The 22,235-nt window shown below is 40.6% G+C and overlaps 1 protein-coding gene across 2 annotated transcripts in view; it reads right to left on the reverse strand.

The window, feature by feature from the left end:
* Positions 1 to 22,235, reverse strand: part of FANCM (FA complementation group M) — a 51,864-nt gene that overhangs the window by 9,858 nt on the left and 19,771 nt on the right. For both annotated transcript variants that reach the window (XM_084793709.1, XM_084793708.1), the window contains exons 10-19: positions 21,924 to 22,130; positions 19,340 to 19,544; positions 16,670 to 16,821; positions 15,664 to 15,819; positions 10,690 to 12,517; positions 6,395 to 6,480; positions 6,227 to 6,289; positions 4,542 to 4,670; positions 2,428 to 2,584; positions 110 to 216 (exon numbers count right to left, since the gene is read on the reverse strand). In XM_084793709.1, the coding sequence (XP_084649835.1) occupies positions 110 to 216; positions 2,428 to 2,584; positions 4,542 to 4,670; positions 6,227 to 6,289; positions 6,395 to 6,480; positions 10,690 to 12,517; positions 15,664 to 15,819; positions 16,670 to 16,821; positions 19,340 to 19,544; positions 21,924 to 22,130 (3,090 nt within the window). The remainder of the gene's footprint in view (positions 1 to 109; positions 217 to 2,427; positions 2,585 to 4,541; positions 4,671 to 6,226; positions 6,290 to 6,394; positions 6,481 to 10,689; positions 12,518 to 15,663; positions 15,820 to 16,669; positions 16,822 to 19,339; positions 19,545 to 21,923; positions 22,131 to 22,235) is intronic.

Genomic DNA, 22,235 nt, shown 5'->3' on the forward strand with positions numbered 1-22,235 from the left:
AAACAAAATGGAAGCTTTATTAATAGAACTGTATTTGAAAACACAATAAAAAAAAAAAGAAAAAACACACAATCAAGAAATTCTCCACTATTATTTCTATAGCATGTACCTGTGAGAATATGTTCATGTTGTTATGTTTCTCACGGACCATTTTGTACTTAGTGCTCATCAATGGACTACGCACAGATTTCATGTAAATAGCTCTCATTTCAGAATCTGTGTAATGAAAAGAATTAAAAATAAAATAGCAAAATCAGTTACATGAAAATTGTCATTTAATTTTGACTACTCCAAATATACATGGCTCAACATTAAGAAAAGGTTTATAGGACACACATACACACGCACAGACACACATACAAAATTTGTATACATAGATCAGCTCGGACAACATAGTAAGATCTCACCTAAAACCCAAATACATTTCTGCACTACAGAAAATGAGACAGGCGATATGGCTCCTTGGATACATAGCAAATTTGAAGCTTATCTGAGCTACATAGTAAATTCCTGGTGCAAAGCAAAAAAAAAAAAAAAAAACCACCAACAAAGAAATAAAAGATCCATATATGACATCTAGTATAAAATTTTTATACAAATTAAAATTTAAAAGAAATATACAGAGAGAGAGAGAGTCAGAGAGTCCTAAAAACAATGATTGAAAATGCTGTCAGAAGTCAGGCATGGTGGCACACACTTCTAATCTGCCGGGAGGCAGAGCAGGCAGATTTCTGTGAGTTTGAGGTCAGCTTGTTCTACAAAGTGAGTTCCAGGCAAGCCAGCACTATGTTTCACGAGGCTGTCTTTACAAACAAAACAAAACAAAAACAAAAAACAAACAAACAACAAACTCTCAAAATAACAATGCTGCTGCTGCTGCTGAAAGTTTTGCCTTTAAAAAATCACTGTCTAGCTGGGCAGTGGTGGCACATGCCTTTAATCCCAGCACTTGGGAGTAGGAGGCCGGCAGATCTCTGTGAGTTTGAGGCCAGCCTGGTCTACAGAGCAAGTTCCCGGACAGCAGGGTTGTTACATAGAGAAAACCCTGCCTTGAAAAACAAAACAAAAAAGAAAAAGAAAAGAAAATCATGTCTAGTTGGGTGAAGAAAGCCATTTGAGGAAAACAGTAACCTTACTGAATTCATCAGATGAGGGAGATCTGCTTTCAGAAAACAATGTGGTCAAGTAAGGGTTGAGCACTGTGTGTTCAGAACAGATGAGTTAGGCTGGCTAGCTCTGAAGTGACAAGTGTTCCGACTTGCTCAGTTACGGTGATCAAGTCCATGCCAATTATTCTGTTTCTGCAGCCTGTATAACTTAAAGCAGAAAAGTTTCCCAAGGACCACAAGTTTAAAGGGGGAAAAATGTTTCTGACAAAGTTCTCCATACTATATCCTGGATTTGTAGTCTCCTGAGTAAGGCTCGGTGCCCTCTGTTCAGCAATGGATGTGGCTTTTGCAGAGTTCAGTAAAATCTGGGAAGTTTCAAAGGCCCTCAGCAGCAGTGCTCTCCTAGAAGGAAAGCAGGAAGTGCGGAGACATGCTGGCTCTGTCAAAGCAGGAGGGCAGCTGCAGCCACACAAAGACTGAGAGGCGCTCTGGTGAGGACAGCACAGCTGAGGGGAGGGGAGTAGATGCTGGGCAGTAAAGCTGCAGGGATTCTCCCCGGGCTGGAGTGACAGAGTGCATGAGTGGACTTCCTGCTGTGCCACTAGGAAGATGCAGTGCTTTGACCAGAGAGGAGAGGGACCTAATCCCTACTTAGGCATAGCACCTTTAAAAAATATTGCAAAGCTTTTTTTAAAAGTAAAACAAAATTCTTATTTTCGTGTATTCATGCTATAGCTTTAAAAAAATGGTAAGCAGTGATAAATAAAAACCCATGTTTTTCTACTTCCTCCTTAACTAGAAATTATATTTTTGTATCAAATAAGTTTTTCTTTCTTTCTTTTTTTTCATATAAGTTTTTCAGTATATTTTCCTTTCTGATTGATTGGATTTCTTCTCTTGAGGGTGTTTTGTTTGTTTGTTTGTGTGGTTCCGCTTTTTCTTTTTTTTAAATTACTTCTGTACATCAGGTACAGTCCTGAAGTGTTTTCAACAGAGAGTTGTGGACCTACTCTTTATTTTTGGAACAGAGGTTAAGATAGGACCTGAACGCTGGGTAAATAAATATTTGATGCTTGAGCCACCTAGGTTAAATCTGGAGATACTTACTCAAGTTATCAGAAGCTTATTAAAAAGTTTGTCTAAAAACAACTATTTTAGAATTTAGACAAATATTTTAGAATTCAAAGTGAACAAATAAAAGTTTTGTACATACTGAATTTAATCCTTGTAAAGCCAAGTTTCTTTTAATAAAGATGAGAATATTTAAATACGACATTAGACACACTGAAATTACCAAATTGGTAAATTACCAACTTACCGTTTACAGCCTGTGAAAGCTGGGTCTGGTCATTTACGAAGTCGAGTAGCGAGGAATCCCTCTCGTTTTCAGACTCTTCATCCTCATCTGATGAGACACACCCTGCGTCCTCTTCAGAAACCTCTGCTTCATCATCTAAAAACTTCCGAGCTATAGTCTATGAAAAAACAAGAAAAATACACCCAAGGAAAATGAAAATAATTTTCTTTTACAACTTTTCTTCTGGAAAGTATATTTTTAAGTTTTTATTTCAAAATTGAATTGGCACGTGACTGTACATATCAAAGGGTACAGTGATGCATTTCAATACGTGTGTACAGTGTGTAATGTTGAAATCATGGCATGTCCAGAACCTTATACTCTCTTGATGAGGAGGACAATGCTGAACAACAGTTAGCTGTGAGCCTGCACTACCCCACTATTGCACAGATGCTATTGCTAATGAGGGAGTGGCTTTCTTGTCAATGCTTTTAAGCACATGAACATACAAGCACACACACACACACACACACACACACACACACACACCCCAACAAAATAAGATTAAAAACTACAACAACAACAAAAAAGACACCTATATAAAACTTCTTCTGATAATATTGGCAGGCAGACGTAGTGGTGCATGCCTTTAATCCCTACACTCAGGAGGCAGAGTGGATCACTGTGAGTTCGAGGCCAGCCTGGTCTACAAAGTGAGTCCAGGACAGCCAAGGCTACACAGAGAGGCCCTGTCTCAAATAAAGATACTAGTTGGCTTGCTGGGTGTTTCCCACAGACAGTCTACAGAGACTTTGGAGGTTGAGCATGAAAACACTGCATATCAGAAGCACTGATTAGAGGGAAAAGTACTAAGAACTATTTTCCAGATACTTAAAATAATAAACAAAGATAAGGGAAAAAGGGGATCCGTGAGATAGCTCATCAGCTAAACATAACCAAAAATGGAACCAGTGTTTCATTCCTGGGACCCACATGAGAGAACTGACTTCTATGGCTTTTCCTCTGACCTCCACTTTCTCACAGTGGCACGCACGCACCAAACTCTGCCACACATACAAGGAAAATGATGGAATGAATAATTGCTGCTGGTTTCTTAATTTATAATTTTATGTATGTGAGATTTTTGCCTGCATGTATGTCTGTGTACCACATGCATGCCTAGTGTCTATGGATGCCAGAGGAGGACATCAGACCCTCTCGAACTGAAGTTACAGATGATTGCTGGCCACCGTGTGGGTGCTGGGAATTGATCCTGGGTCCTTTGGAAGAGCAGCTAGTACTCTTAACCACTGAACTATCTCTCCAGCCTTTATTTTGTTTGTTTGTTTGTTTGTTTGTTTGAAGAAATTGCTTTCTTTCTTTTAAGAAAAAGCAAATTTCCTAAATTCAGATCTGGCTCAACATATTTTAATTTCTTTATTTAATCATTCAAAATAACATACCACTAACAAAATAAAGCCAGAACACAAAGAAAACAAAAAAAGACCACTTTGAGATTTTTAATTGCAGAAAAAGAAATTTAAAACTAATGGTAAAATACTTCTTTAAAAATTGTGTTTTGCCGGTCATGGTGGTGCACACCTTTAATTCCAGCACTTGGGAGGCAGAGGTGGGCAGATCACTGTGAGTTCCAGGCCAGCCTGGTCTACAAAGCAAGTCCAGGACAGCCAAGGCTAACATAGAGAGACCCCTTCTTGAAAAACCAAAAGTGTTTGGGGGACTGGAGAGATGGCTTAGCACTTAAGAGCGCTGTCTGCTTTTCCAGAGAACACAGGTTCACTTTACTTCCCAGCACCCACATGATAGATCACAACCATCTGTAACCATCTGTAACTGCAGCTCCAACATCCCTATGTGGACACCAGGCACATATACGGTGCATAGGTACATACAGACAAAATACCCATACACTAAAAATTTTGATTCCTTCTGTCTGTCTGTCTGTCTGTCTATCTATCTATCTATCCATCTATCATCTATCACCCATCTATAAGATAGATATATATATGTGTGTGTATGTGTATATATATATATACCTAACACACGTGTGTACTGATACACACACATGTATGTATATGTGCCAAATATTATACACATTAAAAAGAAAAGATTACCTTTACATGATTCCATTTCTTTTGGACTTTGGAGCCTTTTCTGGTGTTCCTTTTACGATCCTTGAAGTCTTCCGATTGTGGACACGGTCTGTGATAATTCTCACTCTCATCACTAGATGATAATTCGGCCTATAAAAAAGTTAACACAATACTTAAATAAGGGGGAAAAAAACCCTAACTGGACTGATTTAACTTAGTGTATTGCTCAAGAGTGACTGATTTTATTTATATTTTCTGATTATTAAGTATTTAAGTCAACTTTCCCAATTGTTCTCCTTAGTTAGACTATAGGTATCGAATCAGGCAACAGAAGTCTTAGTGGATACGTTCACTCAATTTACTGTTACATCAGATGTATCTGGTGAAAACTTGCAGTGGTTTCTGTAGTCAAGGGTTTCACAAAAGACAAAGTTCATCCAAAGATACAGAAAACCTTTGAAATCAAGAAACTAACATAGCAGGAACAGATTTTAACTAAGAACTACAAGCACTGCTCTTCCACAAGAATATGAAGCCAGGAAAAGAATGGAAAGTTTCTCACAGACCTTCAGTTCATAGGAGTGCTTTTCATTGAACACAGCATGGCTATTAGCTTTGTCAGAATTTTGATTTATGTTTTATAAGCCACTAGTTTTAGGTACAACAGAATACTAAAGCAATTTTTATAGTGAGTATATGGGTATACAAGGTTAAAATGGGTTGGCTGCATTTTTAACTAACTTTGCCAAAAGATTCTGGATTAAACACAAGCTCCGTAAGATTTCACCTATGGATATTTGTTGCTACAATAAAACAGAAATGAAAGATAAAGAGACTGTTTTAAACATAAAGTAGTTAGAAGTTCCTGGCTTCGAGTAAGCAGGACAGAGTTCCGGTTTAAAACCTCATAGTGCAGAGGTGCGAGTTCTCTCCTTAGGCCACTATGTGAGCTGTTCTGTTGACAGCACCCCACCCCCCACCCCCGCACCCCCAATTCTTTGCCATCTGTGACAACATTCTATCCTCTTTCAAGAACCTTACCATGCCCAGGCACAGTGGTGCCATGACTGTAATCCCAGCACTCCGAGGCTGAGGCAGGCAGATCTCTGTGAGTTCGAGGCCACCCTGGTCTACAAAGTGAGTCCAAGACAGCCTAGGCTACAGAGAAACCCTGTCTCCAAAAACCAAAACCCAAAACCAACCAACGAACAAACGAATGAACGGACGAAAGAAAGTGAAACCACAACTCCCAAATATTTAGGTTAAGGGTGCTTTTTCCTTATCTCAATTTCACAACTTGCTCCTCAGTGAGCTGCTGTCCTCTTTATTATTTCTATTTCTGTTTATTATTTCTACTTGTTACCTTCTAGAAAGTTTATAATAAATACCTATCTTTAGCAGAAGTAAAAACTATAATCATGTAAGATACTGTGTATACTGATCTGTTAAGCATGTACCGCTAAGATCAAATAGACTATTATATTTTCTCTTATATTATTTATCCTAAAAGAATTGAGGTTATTGTGGTCAAAGAGTACTCACTGCTCTTCCAAAGGACCCAAGCTGGATGGCTCACAACCACCATAACTTCAGCTCCAGGGTAATCTGATGACCTTTTCTTACCTCCCAGGGATAGACACAGACACAGACAAGAGACCCAACCCCACCACACCCCTAGAAATAAAAACTGCCTGTAATTTACTTACCCTAAGAACTCTGGACTTTTTTACAACATGAATGGGTGAATCAACTTCACTGTTTTTCCAATCCTAGATAAAACAAATAGTTTAATTAAACAGTTTAATTAAATGTGACACAAAGTCTGCAAGAGGAGAACATGGCTTTCGATTCGTTGCATCACTGTGGTGACTTACCTCAGGGGACTGCAGGACATTTCCTTTTGGTTTTTTAGTTCTTCTCAGGAAAACATCATCTTCACTTTCACTAGTTACATGTTCAACTATAATTAATTGAAAAGTGAATCCGGTCAACAGATTAAAGTTACTCAATAAGAAGCTATTTTATTGATGACTATAATAAAAATTTCCTAATCTCATTACTTATTTATTTTTGTAAAAGGCCAGGCATGATGGTGTACATCTTTAATTCTAGAACTTGGCAGGCAGATCTCTATAAGAGACCAGTCTGGTTTACATAGTGAGTTTAAGGCCAACTAGGGCTACATACTGAGACCCTGTCTAAACAAAACGAAATAAACAAAAAGATCATCGGAAGTTTGACCAACATTGTGAAAAGTAACTTTTATTCAGGGCAGGAGAGATAGCTCAGTGGTTAAGAGAGTGGCTGCTCTTCCAGAGGTCCTGAGTTCAATTCCCAGCAACCACATGGTGGCTTACAACTTTCTGTAATGGAATCTGATTCCCTCTTCTGGTGTGCATGAAAACAGAGCACTTATATACATAAAATAAATAACTTTTTTAAAAAGTAACTTTTATTTATTCTCCTGATTTAATTGTTGCCTCAGAGGCTTACTGCCTCCAGCTGCTAACCTCGGCCTAGTCCTAGAAGCTTCTAGCCTCCATACAATCTTATCTAGCACTAGAATGTTTTCAGGCCCTGACACTTACTACTGAACAAGCTCACCCTTTCTAGCTCTTTCTGAACTCTGGACGGCTGGTTCAACTCAGCTGTTCTGGCTCAAACTCCTCTCCAAGCTGCGTGATCAAACTGGCTTCTTTCAGTTTCTCACTGAATTGACCTGCTTGGCATCAAACTACCTCTAGCAATCTGCTCTAATCTTCTGGCTCCTTCTTACTCTCTGGTTCATTCTGTCTTTGCCTGTGTCTAGCTTGTTCTCTTTTCAACCTCTCTCTGCAAAACTCTCCCAGTAAAAACTGCCTCTGGACTCATGAACTGAACTGCTGCAAGCTCAACTCCATTGAATCACCTCTCCACTCTGACTGAACAGCACTGACGAGAACTCAGAGATCTGCCTGCCTCTGTCACCTGAGTGCTGGCATTACAGTCTTTGCTCTACCTGAAACTTGCTCTGTACCTGGCTGGCCTTGAACTTAAGAGATCTGCTTGCCTCTGTCTCCTTGGAGTAAAGACATGTCTGTATTCCAGCTGGATCACACAGACCTACAAGGATGTGTTCTCTTGCCAGAGCAGCCATGTTTGGAATTAAAATTCTTCTACACTCCATAATCAGCATACAGAGAAAGTTCTATAAAACAGTGAGAAAATAGAAAGGTGGCTCAGTGGGTAAGGGAGCTTGCAGCTCAACTGGAAGATCCAAGTATCCATGTCAAGCAGCTCAGGCTCACTACGCCCTGTAACTTTGGGCCTCCAAGGACACCCAGACAGGTGGGATATGTTCACAAAGTCATATACATATATATATAAATTTACAAAAATAAAGATTTTTTTTAAAGTCTAAAAAAACAAAAGAACAGAGGAGAACAAAAGACACTAGTTTGTGAATAAATACATATTTAAGAGGCTGGAGAGATGATCAGCAATTACCAGAGCCCATATGGCATTTACAACTGTCTGTAACTCTATTTCTCAGGACTACAACGCCCTCTTTTGACCCTACATGAATGTGGTACACTTTTCATTCATGCAGGCAAAACACTACTCATATATGTGAACTAAAACTAAATCTTTTAAAAATACATATTTAAAAGGAGGCCCAAACTTAAAAAATAAAATATAAAGGGGAAAAGGCGAATATAATTTTATCAGTCCATGTTCATTTTTAAAAATTAAACATTTACAGTATGTGGGACATTCATGTGGTACAGTGGTACAGCACACATGTGGAGATCAGAGGACAAGCTGCGGGAGTCTGCTCTTTCCTGTCTCCATGTCACAGGGAACTCAAGGTTAGCTTAGGCTACACAAGACCTGGTTTCACTAAAAAACTAAATTACATTTAGTTAGACATAGAGTGTGTGTGTGTGTGTGTGTGTGTGTGTGTGTGTGTGTGTGTGTGTGTGTGTGTGTTTAGTGTTGGGGGTAAACCTAGAGCTCTGAGCACATGTTATACCAACACTCTCACACTGAGCTAGAGCCCTAGCCCTGGATCCCCAAGACCTTATCAAGACTCCCAGGATGAGACAGAACTGGGAAACACGGAAAACAGTCACAGCGCCAAGTCCTAATCCAGGACCTCCCGGTGGCAGGGTAGGCATGGGCGACGAACTCCTGGGGACTTCATGGCCAACACACCTGAACAGCCTGCAGGAAGGAGCTTCTCAATGCGCTGATGACCTTCTAGCCAAGTTCAACTCTGAGATTCTGACTCTAACAGCACTCAGCTAAGACAGCTGCTTTGCCAACCTACTAAAATTGGGTTTTGCTTCCTTCATTATCTTCTAATGAAGCCAGAGTTAAATCATTATCTACAGCAATCATTATTTTAAGAAGCTTACTTTTTAGTAAAAAGTACTAGCTATAGATTCCCTTATTAATAATTCTTTTACTATATGCTGTTCATTATTTTCTACAAGTAATAGTTAAGTACAAGGCAAGACTTTTTTTTTTAGATTTATTTATTTATGTATACAGTGTCTTGCCTGCATGTACACCCTGCATGCCAGAAGAGGGTACCATGCAATCTCATTACGGATGGTTGCGACCCACCATGTGGTTGCTAGGAATTGAACTCAGGACCTTTGGAAGAGTAGCCACTGCTCTTAACTGTCTCTCTAGCCCAAAGCAGCAACTTTTAGTTTAGATGATACAAATCTAGAAAAATGGCTGCAACCTTGTAATAAAGATCTTATTATACAAGAATTGAAAGCTCAGAGGGACCATGTAATTCAGTGGTTCTCAACTTTCCGAATACTGTTACCCTTTAATGCAGTTCTCCATGGTTTAGTAACCCCCCCCCCCAATCATAAGATGATATTTGCTGCTACTTCATAGTTGTAATTTTGCTAGTTATATATCATAATGTAAATATCTGTGTTTTCCAAGTCTTAGGAAACCCCTATGAAAGGATCATTCAACATTTGAAGGACTCAGGATCCAGAAGTTGAGAGCCACTGATAAACTTGTGAGGAGACATACCAGAGCATTTCCTAAGCTACGTTTTAAAAAAATAAACGTTATTTCACTGGCATGGTGGTGTACACCTGCAGCCTCAGCATTTGTGTCGTAGGCACATACGCACACACAGGAGGACTCAGATTTAAGGCTACTCTGAGTTATACAATAAGATACTATTCTCAAAACAAAACAAAGAAAATCAAACATTTCTAGAATTTACTTTGTGCCTTCAAACATGCTCTTACCTTGGATAACATAAAAACAAGATTTAGAGGGGGCCGAGGAGATGGCTCAGCAATTAAGAGCAATGACTGCTTGAATAAAGGACCCGGGTTCAGTTCTCAGTATCCACATGGCAGCTTACAACTGTCTGTAACACCAAGATCTGACACCCTCACGCAGACATAAGACATGCAAACTAAACACCAAGGCACATAAAATAAATAATTAGAAAGCAAGATTTAGAGCCGGGCATGGTGGCACACACCTTTAATCCCAGCACTCAGGAGGCAGGGTCAGGTGGATCTCTGTGAGTCTGAGGCCAGCCTGGTCTACAAAGTGAGTCCAGGACAGCCAAGGCTACACAGGGAAACCCTGTCTGGAAAAAAACCCAACCAACAAAAAAGAAACACACACACACACACACACACACACACACACACACAAAGTCCCCAAGATTTAGAGGAAATTCATTTCATCTTATACCTGCTCCTATTTTTGTACTCATAGGGGAAGAATCATAATATATATATTCCTCACCAAACTGAAAGTCACCAATACCAGTGGAACCATACTTTGAAATCTACTCTAACTTGATAATGGTTTATCACTTTCTAAACATCTCAACAGCTACTACCTTATTGCTCATTTGGTAGTTATTGCTACATTTTACTGGCATCTTTCAAATGTCTTGCATTTGAAAACTCTGTGATTCTCAAACAAGTAATTAGGCCAAATTTTACACTTCTTTGTATGTTTGACAGTAAATAGCATGAAATATTACTGGGGCAGACAGATTCAAATCTCCCAACAGTGAGCACTAAGTTAGGAAAGAATACATACGTAATTATCTAATTTGATATGTATACTGAGAAAAGTTAGTTTTGGAACATGTTTTTCAGAAGTCATACATTTCAAGGACATGGGCTCTTACCTTCAGTGTGTTGAGGGGACTGGTGCAGACCACTGCTCTTGGTCTCTTCTACAGAAAATCCTAAATCGTCAAATCTTCGATTCAATGTCACTTTGATACTCTGTACATGTGCTTTTTCCTTGGCAGAATCTGGTATCTTAAGCATGTCTCCTCTGGTCTTAGAATGGGGGTTCAACATGTTTGGTTTAGAAAGTGGTGTACTCATAACCCTCTCCTTCACTGGCACGTGAGGTGCAAAGTGGAAAGACGTTGGTTCCTTATGCTCTGCCGAATGTGGACACTGCACTTCCTCAGTTAGGATTGGTGATATGACTCCTCCTGGGGGACCCGAAGCATCACTGGCAGCCTTTATCTCGGATTCCGAGTGCCTTCCTGGCGGAGGAGCTGCTCCCAGCCTGCTACTCCTTTCTAATGCATGTGCTGTGATGTCATCATCAGAACCTGAACTACAAAATCCTAAGTCAAAGGTAATAGAAAATAAGTCCCCAGAGCAATCAAAAGCGTGGCCCTCACACTCCAGCTCTTCATGTTTGTCTGGCAAGCCTTCAGGAGATCGCCAGCCCTTGGTATCACAGGTGACTTGATCTTCGGGTCCAGAATCATCTGACAACAGTTCATCAGAAATCAAGAAGTGAGAGACCAGAGGCATTTCGGCCGTGAGGGTTTTCTCTGACACACAGAGGTGCTGATTATTCCTGGTGAAGGGAGGAAGGCCCACACTATTTAACTCCTCAGTACTATCTTCGAATAACAGCAGACTCTCATCCTCATCGGAGAACAATCCTGGGGCGTCATTATCATCACTACTATTTCTGTCAGCCAGGCTACTTGCATGATTTATTTGTATTTGACAAGAGCTGTTAGATTCTGAGTTTTTATTTTTAATATTACTATGGGCTTTATTATCAGAGTCACAGAAGGAGGGTTGATCAGAAATCATATCATCAGTTGTGCCAGAGAGACAGTAAGTTTCAGAAGGATGGGTAACAGGTTTAGCTGAATTCAATTCCAACTTTTGTTGAGTATTCATAGCCAACTGTGACATCAAAGAAGCAGGTTGATGACTCTGTTCATGCTCTGAGCAGGGTGAGCAGGATGCACAGTCAAGTTCAAGACCCTGAGTAACTTCATACTCCAGGTCTGAGAGTCCACTGAGAGATGGGGGGGAATGGGATAAAAATCTCTCCACATTAGCCAGCACCTTTTCTGTCATGGGATGACAGTTATAAAACTGCTCGGCTGCTCTATCTGTGTACAGCTCTTCTTCCAATGGAAGGAGCAAATTTGACGAAATAGATTTCTCATCGCTGAAGCTACTATACCCAGAATCTAACGAGTACCTGGCAAGTGATTTATTTGCAAGCTGACACTCTGTTAGTAATGCTGTTGGATAGCTATCTTCCTCACCAACTGGACTCGTGACAGTGTTTCCAGCCACACATGCCAGCCCTTCACCATCGGGCGGGTCTGCCCGGGAAACAGCTTCTGGGGAATGCTTGTCAGTGTCTAAAGAATCCGCAGCAGCAACATCGCTTTGCTCATTAGTCCCGTCTTTTTCGATTGTGTCAGAAGCTTTTTCCCTAAGGGAAGTAAGCCCAGCACGTTCTGCATCAGTTTGTTTAGCAGTCCCCGCACAGTCCTCATCAGACCCTGCTACTGAGCAGGACCTTGCTTTGTCATTGACACGCTGTCTAAATGAAGACTCCTTGTGAGTAACACTGCTGCCACTGGCGAGACTATGACAGCCAGTCCTTGGAGGTCTGTATGCTGAGATGATGTCCTCCATTTGCAGAAAAGGTTTAATCTTCAATTCATAGCTGCATTCACCCTACAAAACAAGAGAAGGAGAAAAGTTACAGAAACACACAACAATAAACCCAGTCTAAGAGATGAGTTTCACTCCATATTATTTGTCTAAAACTCTGAAGAAGTCGGGTGTGGCGGCGCACACCTGTAATCCCAGCACTCAGGGAGGCAGAGGCAGGCTGATCTCTGTGAGTCCGAGGTCAGTCTGGTCTACAAAGCGAATCCAGGACAGCCAAGGCTACACAGAGAAACCTCGTCTCAAAAACCCCCAAATCCAAAACAAAACAAAAAAACCAATGGGAGCTTCGGAAATACTTCTTACCTTTAAGCAAAATTATCAACTAAGACCTTTTACAATTTTTCCACCCAAGAACTTTTACAGTAGTGCAATTTCTGTGTTCCCTCTTCTTCCATAAGAATGTTTCTTTAGTCATAATTTCTGTGCTACTGATAAATGCAACCAGTCACCTCTCTACATTTTTGAATAACAACTAAAACAGTTGTTAAGGTCAGTAATGTCTGTCTCCTGTCCTCAGAGATAGGACATTTTCTTTGGTTTCTTCAGTTGTGGACATAGAGCCTCGAGCCAGCATGGGAGACAGGAGTCATTCAGAAAAAGCACTAATTTGACATGATTTGCTGAAATCCAATAACTCACTTATCCACTTAAAAGTACTCATGATCACCCCCATAAGAAAAGCAGCTACAAATTATTAAGCACTGAATTTGTGCCCATTACTATTTAAATGCATTATGTCGTTTTATGATGCAGGTACTCATTACAGATTTTATACTCATTATTTCATACTCATACTAGCTATTTGACTCCCATGGGGAAGTAATAAAGCTATTCAAGAGCTGGGGCTGTAGCTCAGTGGTAAGGTGTTTATTTCACATGAATGAGGCCTGAAGTTCAAGCCCCAGTACTGACTAACAAAAACAAACAACACAGTTCAAGAAATTAATGAGGAGGCTGGAGAGATGGCTCAGAGGTAAAGAGCACTGGCTGCCCTCCCAAAGGTCTTGAGGTCAATTCCCAGCAACCACATGGTGGCTTACAACCATCTATAATGGAATCTGATGGCCCGCCTCTTCTTGGCCTGCAGGAATACAGGCCAAGGTATTTACCTGCAGGTAAAATACTATATAAATAATAAATAAATAAATCTAAAAAAAAAAAAAAGAGAAGAAATTTATGATCCCAAGGGCTGGGTCGTGGTGCACACCTTTACTCCTAGCATTTGTGAGGCACAGGCAGGTGGATCTCTGTGAGTTCAAGACTAACTTGGTAAATATAGAGTTTCAAGCCAGCCAGAGAAAACTCAGTAAGATCCTACCTCAAAAACAAAAACGAAAACACAGAAAACCTAAAAAACACACAGAACAATAAAAAGAAATTAATAATTTCTAATCTGCCATCAGGATATAAGAGAGGCACCAAATAACCGACATGATAGAAAATAATATTTTAAGAAAGCCAAGATTCTGGTGCAACAAGAATATTTTGTATTTTTTAGACTTTATCATTTTGTTTTTTAATTGTAAAAGTTACTTTATTGTGTGTATGGGTGTGAGTGTAAATGCCACAAGTCCATGAGAGGGAACCGGATCCCCCTGAGTTGGAGTTACAGGCAGCTGGGAACTAAAATCAGGTCCTCAGCTAGTAACCCCTGAGCCTTCTCTAGCTCCTTCAACGAGAATCTTAAAGTGGCTTTATAAACAGTTTACGTTAGTCATTAAATATCTTAGAACCTTATTGTGACATGGTATTTAGATGATGTTGTTCTCATACTTAATGAAATCTACTTCCTCTTATAAAGCAGAAAGTTAAGTTCCTTATTGAGATGCAAGGTGCTGTACAAAAACATAAAAAAAAAAAACCTCAAAATATTTATAACTGTAATATTAATAAGTACTTTTGTTTCTTGTAACAATGACTTCAAGTTCATACTGAAGGTTAAGGCCTGGGGATGTAGCTCAGTTGGTAGGGTGCTTACCTAGCATGGAAGAAGCCCTGGTTTCTATCCCCAAGACCCCATATAAGAAGCACAGAGGCAAGCTGGGTGTGGTGGTACATGCCTGTAAGGCAGGGGTAGATAGACCTCTGTGAGTTTGAGGCCAGCCTGGTCTACAGAGTCTGGGACAGGCAAGGTTACACAGAGAATCTCTGACTCAAAAAAACAAAACACAAAAACAAAAAAAGAGTCATGAGTGGTGGCGTATACCTGTAACCCCAGCACTTGGGAGGCAGAGGCAGGCGGATATCTCTGTGAGTTCGAGGCCAGCCTGGTCTATAGCCAGGGCTCTGTGTAACAGCGAAATCCTGTCTAAGAAGGAGGAGGAGGAGGAAGAAGAGGAAGAGAAGGATAGGAAGAAAGAAGAAAGAAAAAAAGGAAGAAGAAAGAAGAAAAAGGAAGAAGGAGGGGCTGGAGAGATGGCTCAGAGGTTAAGAACACTGACTGTTCTTCCAGAGGTCCTGAGTTCAATTCCCAGCAACCACATGGTGGCTTACAACCATCTATGAGATCTAGCATCCTCTTCTGGCCTTCAGGTGTACATGTAAGCTGAACACTGTATACATAATAATAAATAAATGAATCTTTCTTTTTAAAAAAAGAAGGAATAAGAAGAAAGAAGGAAGAAAAGGAAGAAGGAATAAGAAGGAAGGAAAAGAAGGAAGGAGGAGGAGAAGAAGAAGAAATCAGCAGCAGCAGCAGCAGCAAAAGCATAGAGGCCTATTCTTATAATCCCAGCTCTAGGAATGTAGAGGTAGGAGATTTAGAAGTTCTAGGTCATCCTTGGCTGCAAATGGAAATCAAAGCAGCCTGGACTACACGAGATTCCCCCAGCGCACCACTACCACCATCAGCTAAAAACAAAAAGAGCATGCAGGGGAGGAAGAAGAAATATGAACAAACATGAAAATTCTAATCATTCTAGTGTTCTAGTTTTATCAGCACACTAGCAAGAGGAAGCCATAGCCATGCAGCTGGGGATGGTAGCACCTGCCTGTATCCCAGCACTCCAAAGACTGAAGCAGTTAGTCTGGAGATGATATAGCAAGACCTTGTCTCCAAAAAAAGGCAGAGAGAGGGAGGGAAAGAGGAATGGAGAAAGAGAGGAGGATAGGAATTGGGGAGAGGGAGAGAGAGCTGAAGGAAACACTACCTTTTCATGTTTCATTTCTTCTATCATTTGAATAATGCTTATAAAATGGCGGCACCGGTCTGAGTGGTCCACTTGATGTGTAGGAAGTGGATGATCTTGCCACAAACTCCATTCAGAGAGAGAGAGCTGACGAATTCCAGTAGCTGCTTCTTGAGTCTTAATTTAGAATTTAAGAAACAATACGAGATTTCACAAGCTGATGCCAAAGACATGGTTAATTTCAAAAACAAACTTAATACAAATCCTTTAAATTCACATAGGCACTCTCAATTAAAATTCTCAAGGGAAAAAAAGCAAAATAATTTTATAAAGTATAAAGTTGCTCTTTTAAAACATTCAAAATTCACTGTCCCTTGAGTTCTGATATGACCATATTCCTGTTTCTATAAGATATGATGATAGCAAATATTTGAGAAAATGTTTGGTCTTAAAAATCACTACTTGGCTGTATGAGGTGACATCCATAATGTCCCTGGAGAACTGACTGCAACTGCATGCCCACTGTCCTCCGTCATTCTCCCATCCCTGTAGCCAGAATAAGAAGCCATCCCTGAGCATCCTCCTCCAGCTGTCTCAGAGGACCGGCAGCCTGGCTCAACTCTTTCCATCGTAACTATGCTACAAGTTTGTTCATGTGAGCAACAGCATCCACCTTAGTCTTGACTAAAATGTCAAATAAGTAAACAAATAAATAAAATGAATTTGCGCAAAGGCACACAGTACAAGATAGCATGCTAGTGAAATAGGGAGAATTTAAAGCACACCAGGGAAATAGCCAAGCACACTGTGCTACACATAGTGCAGGGTGAAGATGACCACATGACATGCAGAAATCAAACTACAAGCTACATAGAAAGCAGTTAAGAGAGAAACAATGTTCTTAAAGGTTTGACTTTGGTGTTTGCTTTTTGAACTGATCATTACTTTTAGTGAACTGGCATTCCAATCTCGAGCACGGGTTACTGCTGCCAAACCCACTGTGTAAGCACCGCACTGGCCAACTCACCGCTCTGTCCTCCGGCAACGACAGGAAGTGAGACTGAGGCAATGCCACTCCTTTAACTTTGTCACCATCTCCTAACCTATAGAGTCTGCTCCACAGGTTAAATTCCTCTTCTGATAAGAGTCCGTCTTTATTTGAATTACCAGCTTTCATTCCTGCACGGCAAAGCAATGCTTGAAAAGAGGTTTAAAGTAACTGGCATGACAAACACAAAAAACACAGAACCAACTGCACTCTACCTGTTCGCCCCTATTTACTTCTGGTTCTGCTAAGGGAAGACTCCATTTCTGAGAACGAGAGACAGTCATAAACACTGCTTCCCCATCATACTACTGCCTGAGCTCCTCTCAGCTCTCTGAAAGGGTCTTTTCCATCTACAAGCTAACCTTAGCGAAGGCTTCATTAGTGGCACAGAGCCAGGTGTAAAATCTGTTGTGAAACAATTAGAGTGACGCACAAATGAAAACAAGCACTGCCATTAACAGTGTTGAGATGTTACCTGAAGCTTCTGGAGAGGGACAGTGGCACTGAGGACCAGGAGGCTTTTAGGGTTAAGTTTTAAGTTGTGAGCAGATGGCAGGAGAAAAGGACAAAGAAGACAGACAGTGCAGCAGAACTCTGGCCTGACTCAGGCAGAAAAAAATTCAACGGTTACTAAAATAGGAACTTGGAAACTAGTCTGCACTATTCCTAAATACTGTGTAGAAGTTTTATAAAAATGACTTATCTGAAAATGTTTTCCCATCTAAAAATAAGAGCTTGAGCTAAAGGTTCTTAGGAGCTCTGACTTTATTTAAAATTTGAAAGATATTTTTATTTCTTTTTATTTTATGTATATATGTGTTTTAGACTACATGTGTATCTGTGAACATGTGTGTGCAGTTCCAGATGAGTCCACAAGAGGGCATCGAAGCCCCAGGGACAGGGAGTTACTGACTGTTGTCTGCAAGCACCACATGAGTGTTTACACTAGAAGCCAGGAGCCCTGGCTGAGCAGCCCATGCTCTCGCCCACTGAGCTATGTCTCCAGGCCCTCCCTTCAACTTTTACTTTTTTAAAGATTTACTTATTTATTTGTCGGGTCCAGGCCCACTGGAAAAATCAAATCAGGGTTCACCTGAAAGACGGAGTGGGGATTGAAAGTAGGATACAGAGACGCGAAAAATAACGAATCAAGTCAGGAAATTTCTGATCAAGATTCATTTTAATACCAAACTAGTAAGAATATATAGAGAGCAAGGTCAATAGGATCTATTCTAATCTCCCTCACCCTAGCCCCTGAGCAAGAATACAATAGCCTGAATTGCTCCCTGTAGAACTTCCTAGTTCTCTGAGTAGTTCCCTGTAAGAACTTCCTTGAACCTCAGGGTGGTTCCAAGTTGGGACTTCCCTACTTCTTTCAAAGGTAAATAGTCCAAGGAGAGCCTAGAACACAAGACCTCGTGAGGCAAAGGTCAGCAACTCGAAGGTCACAGTACGCAGCCTAAGCACAGGATTTCTGACATGGCAGAATTAGGCATGGCTTCCCACATTTATTCTTTACACAGTATTCTGCCTGCATGTGGGAGCAGGCCAGAAGAGGGTATCTTATCACATTACAGATGGCTGTGAGCCACCATGTGGTTGCTGGGAATTGAACTTGGGACCTTAGAAAGAACAGCCAGTGCTCTTAACCTCTGAGCCATCTCTCCAGCCCCTTCCCCCTAACTTTTGAAACAGGAAGTTATTTCGGTTACTTAAAAGATCTTTAAGCCTCTACACCTTGATGAATCTCATACTAGTGTACATGTATGATGGTTTATGAAAGACTGTGTAGAATACAGTCACAGAATTTTGGAAAGATGAGTCACAGACTCTAGAAAAATCAGAATGGGGGGGGCATAAAAATGCACACTAGCAAAAATATCAATTTTGTTTTACTTTGTATTTCAGACAGTCTCAAAACTGACCGGGAACCAGCCATGTAGTCGGGCTAGCTTCTAAATCTAACATGTTAGTACAAATGGCAGTGATGACAGGCTGTGCAGCCAATGGTGGCATCCCCCTTTATGAAGGCAAGTTAGCAGGAATCCTAGAACATGCACGGAGAGAGCATTGGCTGCCTGGGTGTGCATGTAAGGGAGGACCACCTTCCTCTGTGGCTATGCAGAAGGCGGCCCGTCTAACTTCATGCTTTGTCCGCAACTGTTTTCTTGCTAAGCTTTGTGGAGAGGCCTCCCTGGCTTGGTAAGGTGGTTTGCGTTTCAGAAACCTACTGGGTGTCTGCAACCTCATCTCATCAGTGTCTTCTCTTTGTCGCTCAGCATGTTGCTGGCACTGCTGTAAGCAAATGCCATATGAAGGGCACGATTCCTGCCCAGAGAACTAACTTGCACAGTGAGCACGGTAAGCACCGCAAGGGTCAAGATGGCTTCCTGAAATGGAAGGAGGAAAAGGACCAGGAAGGACACGAAGGCGCCTGGTTTTAACTGAGGCTCCAGCCTGCTCCATGCAGAGAAGGAACAGAAAGGAGCCGGAGCTGCTGGAGCCCAGGCCCCACAAACTCCTGGCTTAGAAGGTCTAGAAATGGGAATGAAAGACCCAGAGTGTAAAGCAAACATAGGGCAGACTCTACGCCTCCTTACACAGGGGGAGGGGTGTGAAGAACGTGTCAAGTGCAAAGGTTTTATTTACCGCCCCTCGAGGAAGATGACTTCCACTGTACATGCCGAGATTTCTCCGGTTCATAGACACCGTGTGTGATGAACATTTTGTGTAATTCGGGATTGATTGTATCAGGGATCATTCGTGGGCTTCCTTGGTAAAAACGAAGCACTTGTCTGTTACCTGAAATAGTTTTATAAATATTTCTTTTGTTGGATTGACTCTGATTGTATGTCTGCAAAACAAACACAAAACACAAATTTTCATTATTTTTGCAATAATCATTTAGCTATGATAAGCAATAAATATGTTTGAGATTATCTTAAACATAAAATTAAACTTTGATTCACTTAAGTACTAGAGGAACAGGGCCGGGCGTGGTGGCACATGCCTTTAATCCCAGCACTCGGGAGGCAGAGGCAGGCGGATCGCTGTGAGTTCGAGGCCAGCCTGGCCTTCAGAGTGAGTCCAGGACAGCCAAGGCTACACAAAGAAACTCAGTCTCGCAAAGCAAAAAAAAAAAAAAAAAAAAAAAAAAAAAAAAAAGTACTAGAGGAACAGAATTCCTATAGTCTTGAATGTGAAAACAGATCACTAAACTGTTATATTCTTTTGGGGGGAGTTGGGGAAGATTTAGGGTTTTTTTTTCCCGAGAGAGGGTTTCTCTGTGTAAAAGCCTGGTTGTCCTGGACTTACTTTGTAGACCAGGCTGGCCTCAAACTCAAAGAGATCTGCCTGTCTCTGCCTCTGCTTTCTGAGTGCTGGGATTAAAGGCGTGTTAGATTCTTGAGGAAAATCACTTTAAAATCTATTACTACAAAAGCTTAACAACTATTTGTAAAAATGGAAAATGCATTCATAAATGTGAGAAGTTCAAGAAACTATTTATGGGGCTGGAGAGGTGGCTCAGTGGTTAAGAGCACTGCTGCTCTTCCAAAGGACCCGGGTTCAATTCCCAGCACCCACATGGCAGCTCACGACTGTCTGTAACTCCAGTTCCGGAGATACTGACATCTTCATACCAATGCAAATAGAATAAAATTAAATAAGTAATTAAAAAAAAAGCTATTTATGTGGTTTACTGCTTTCAGTATGGATGACATTTGTACCTAAGTATAAGGTTATATTTAATGCAAGGGAGAAGATTTATGGGAGAGGAAATGATGTCTTTATTTCACCTTGTGTATCTGTCTATGTTTCCACTTTCTTCACTGTCCCCAACAACAAATCATCACTTTGCTCATAGGCATGGACCAGATTAGACAGCTAATCTGGAGCATCTGAAACATTGCAGAGCCCTCATAAAGTGCTCATTAAACATGAGTCATTACTACTACTTTATAGATAAGAAAACACACACCTAAATAAAGGTGCTTACATGGCCTGGCTAGGTAATGAAATCAGAATATAGACACATTATTTGACATATAAACATTATATTTATTAGAATCATTCTACATGTAATGTACAAAATATAATCACACAAATGGTTACGGAGTTCATTTTTCAGGTTGAATTGATGGGTGACTACAACATTTCAAATCAATTTCTAAAAATTATCAGAGATGATGAAAGAGTCCGTAACATGAAGCTATGTATTTGCTCATTGAATTGGTACCAACGTGTTATAAAGTTAATGTATATTTTTACTATAATAAAGCATGTAACATATTCAGAAAGTTTTGCCACCCACGACTGTAGAGAATATTAGCATATTTCAAGTTCTTATAGAAGAGATGAGGCATCAACAGGCTTCAATAAAGAACTGGAACATCAATATGTTGGTTTTACACACCATGTGTTATCTCTGGTACATGTTGTTTGCTTCTCATTTATTTATTTAGCTAATTATATAAAATGCAAAAATACTGTTTTCTACGGTTAAAAGAAAAGAATCTGAGCCGGGCATGGTGGCGCACACCTTTAATCCCAGCACTCGGGAGGCAGAGGCAAGTGGATCGCTGTGAGTTCAAGGCCAGCCTGGTCTACAAAGTGAGACCAGAACAGTCAAGGCTACACAGAGAAACCCTGTGTTGAAAAACAAAAACAAAAACAAAAAAGGAAAAGAAAAGAATCTAAGCACACTGATGCCTTAGAATCACAGGAGGCCCTGCATAGATGGCTCTGTCGGTACAGTGCTTGCCTACAGACAGTGCACACAGGGAGCAGGCACTATATGAACTGTGGCAGCAGTCGGGCACACATGTAATCATAGCACCAAGAAACAAAGGTAGGAAGATAAGAAGTTCTGGGTCATCCTTGGTTCTAAAGTGAGTTCAGAACAAGCCTGGGATACATAAGATGCTGTCATTAAAAAAGTGTAGGGAAACAGTAACATGAATGCATATTAGTTGTTTTATCATATGTCTCTTTGAGTTATACTGAAGTACCAAAATGTGTTTCTTTGAATGAGTAAAAATTAGAAAAACAAATTCTGCCAAAACCCCTTTCTTACAATTAAATTAAGAATGTAATAAAAAAAATCTAATAAAAATGGGGGAAATAAAGCACATTTGTTTACAGAGTGCTTGGGTTGTGAATGCTAAAAGCCCACAACTCTCTTTGCGTTATTTCTCCAGTTTCAATGTCAACCAGGTTTACACAGTCCACTTACACGCTCTTCCCGTCCTTCAGCGAGAATAACAACAATCCTGCCTTGCCGTCTGCGGCCCGTTCTACCCATGCGCTGTATGAGGCGGATTGGGCTCTTCTGGGCATCAAAGCATATAATAAGATCGACTTCCCCTATATCCAAACCTTCTTCTCCAACACAGGTGGAAACCAGCGTGTTATAGCCGCCGTCACGGAACCGTCTTACCACCTCAAACACAAACAACTCAACAGTCACTTCAGGAAAACATCACAGAATTGCAGACTTTCCATATTTCCCCATTAATCTTGAAAAGGTAAAATCAGACTTTAAAGC

Source organism: Acomys minous (assembly GCF_964271855.1).
Source record: "Acomys minous genome assembly, chromosome: 8".
In the NCBI taxonomy this organism is placed as follows: Eukaryota; Metazoa; Chordata; class Mammalia; order Rodentia; family Muridae; genus Acomys; species Acomys minous.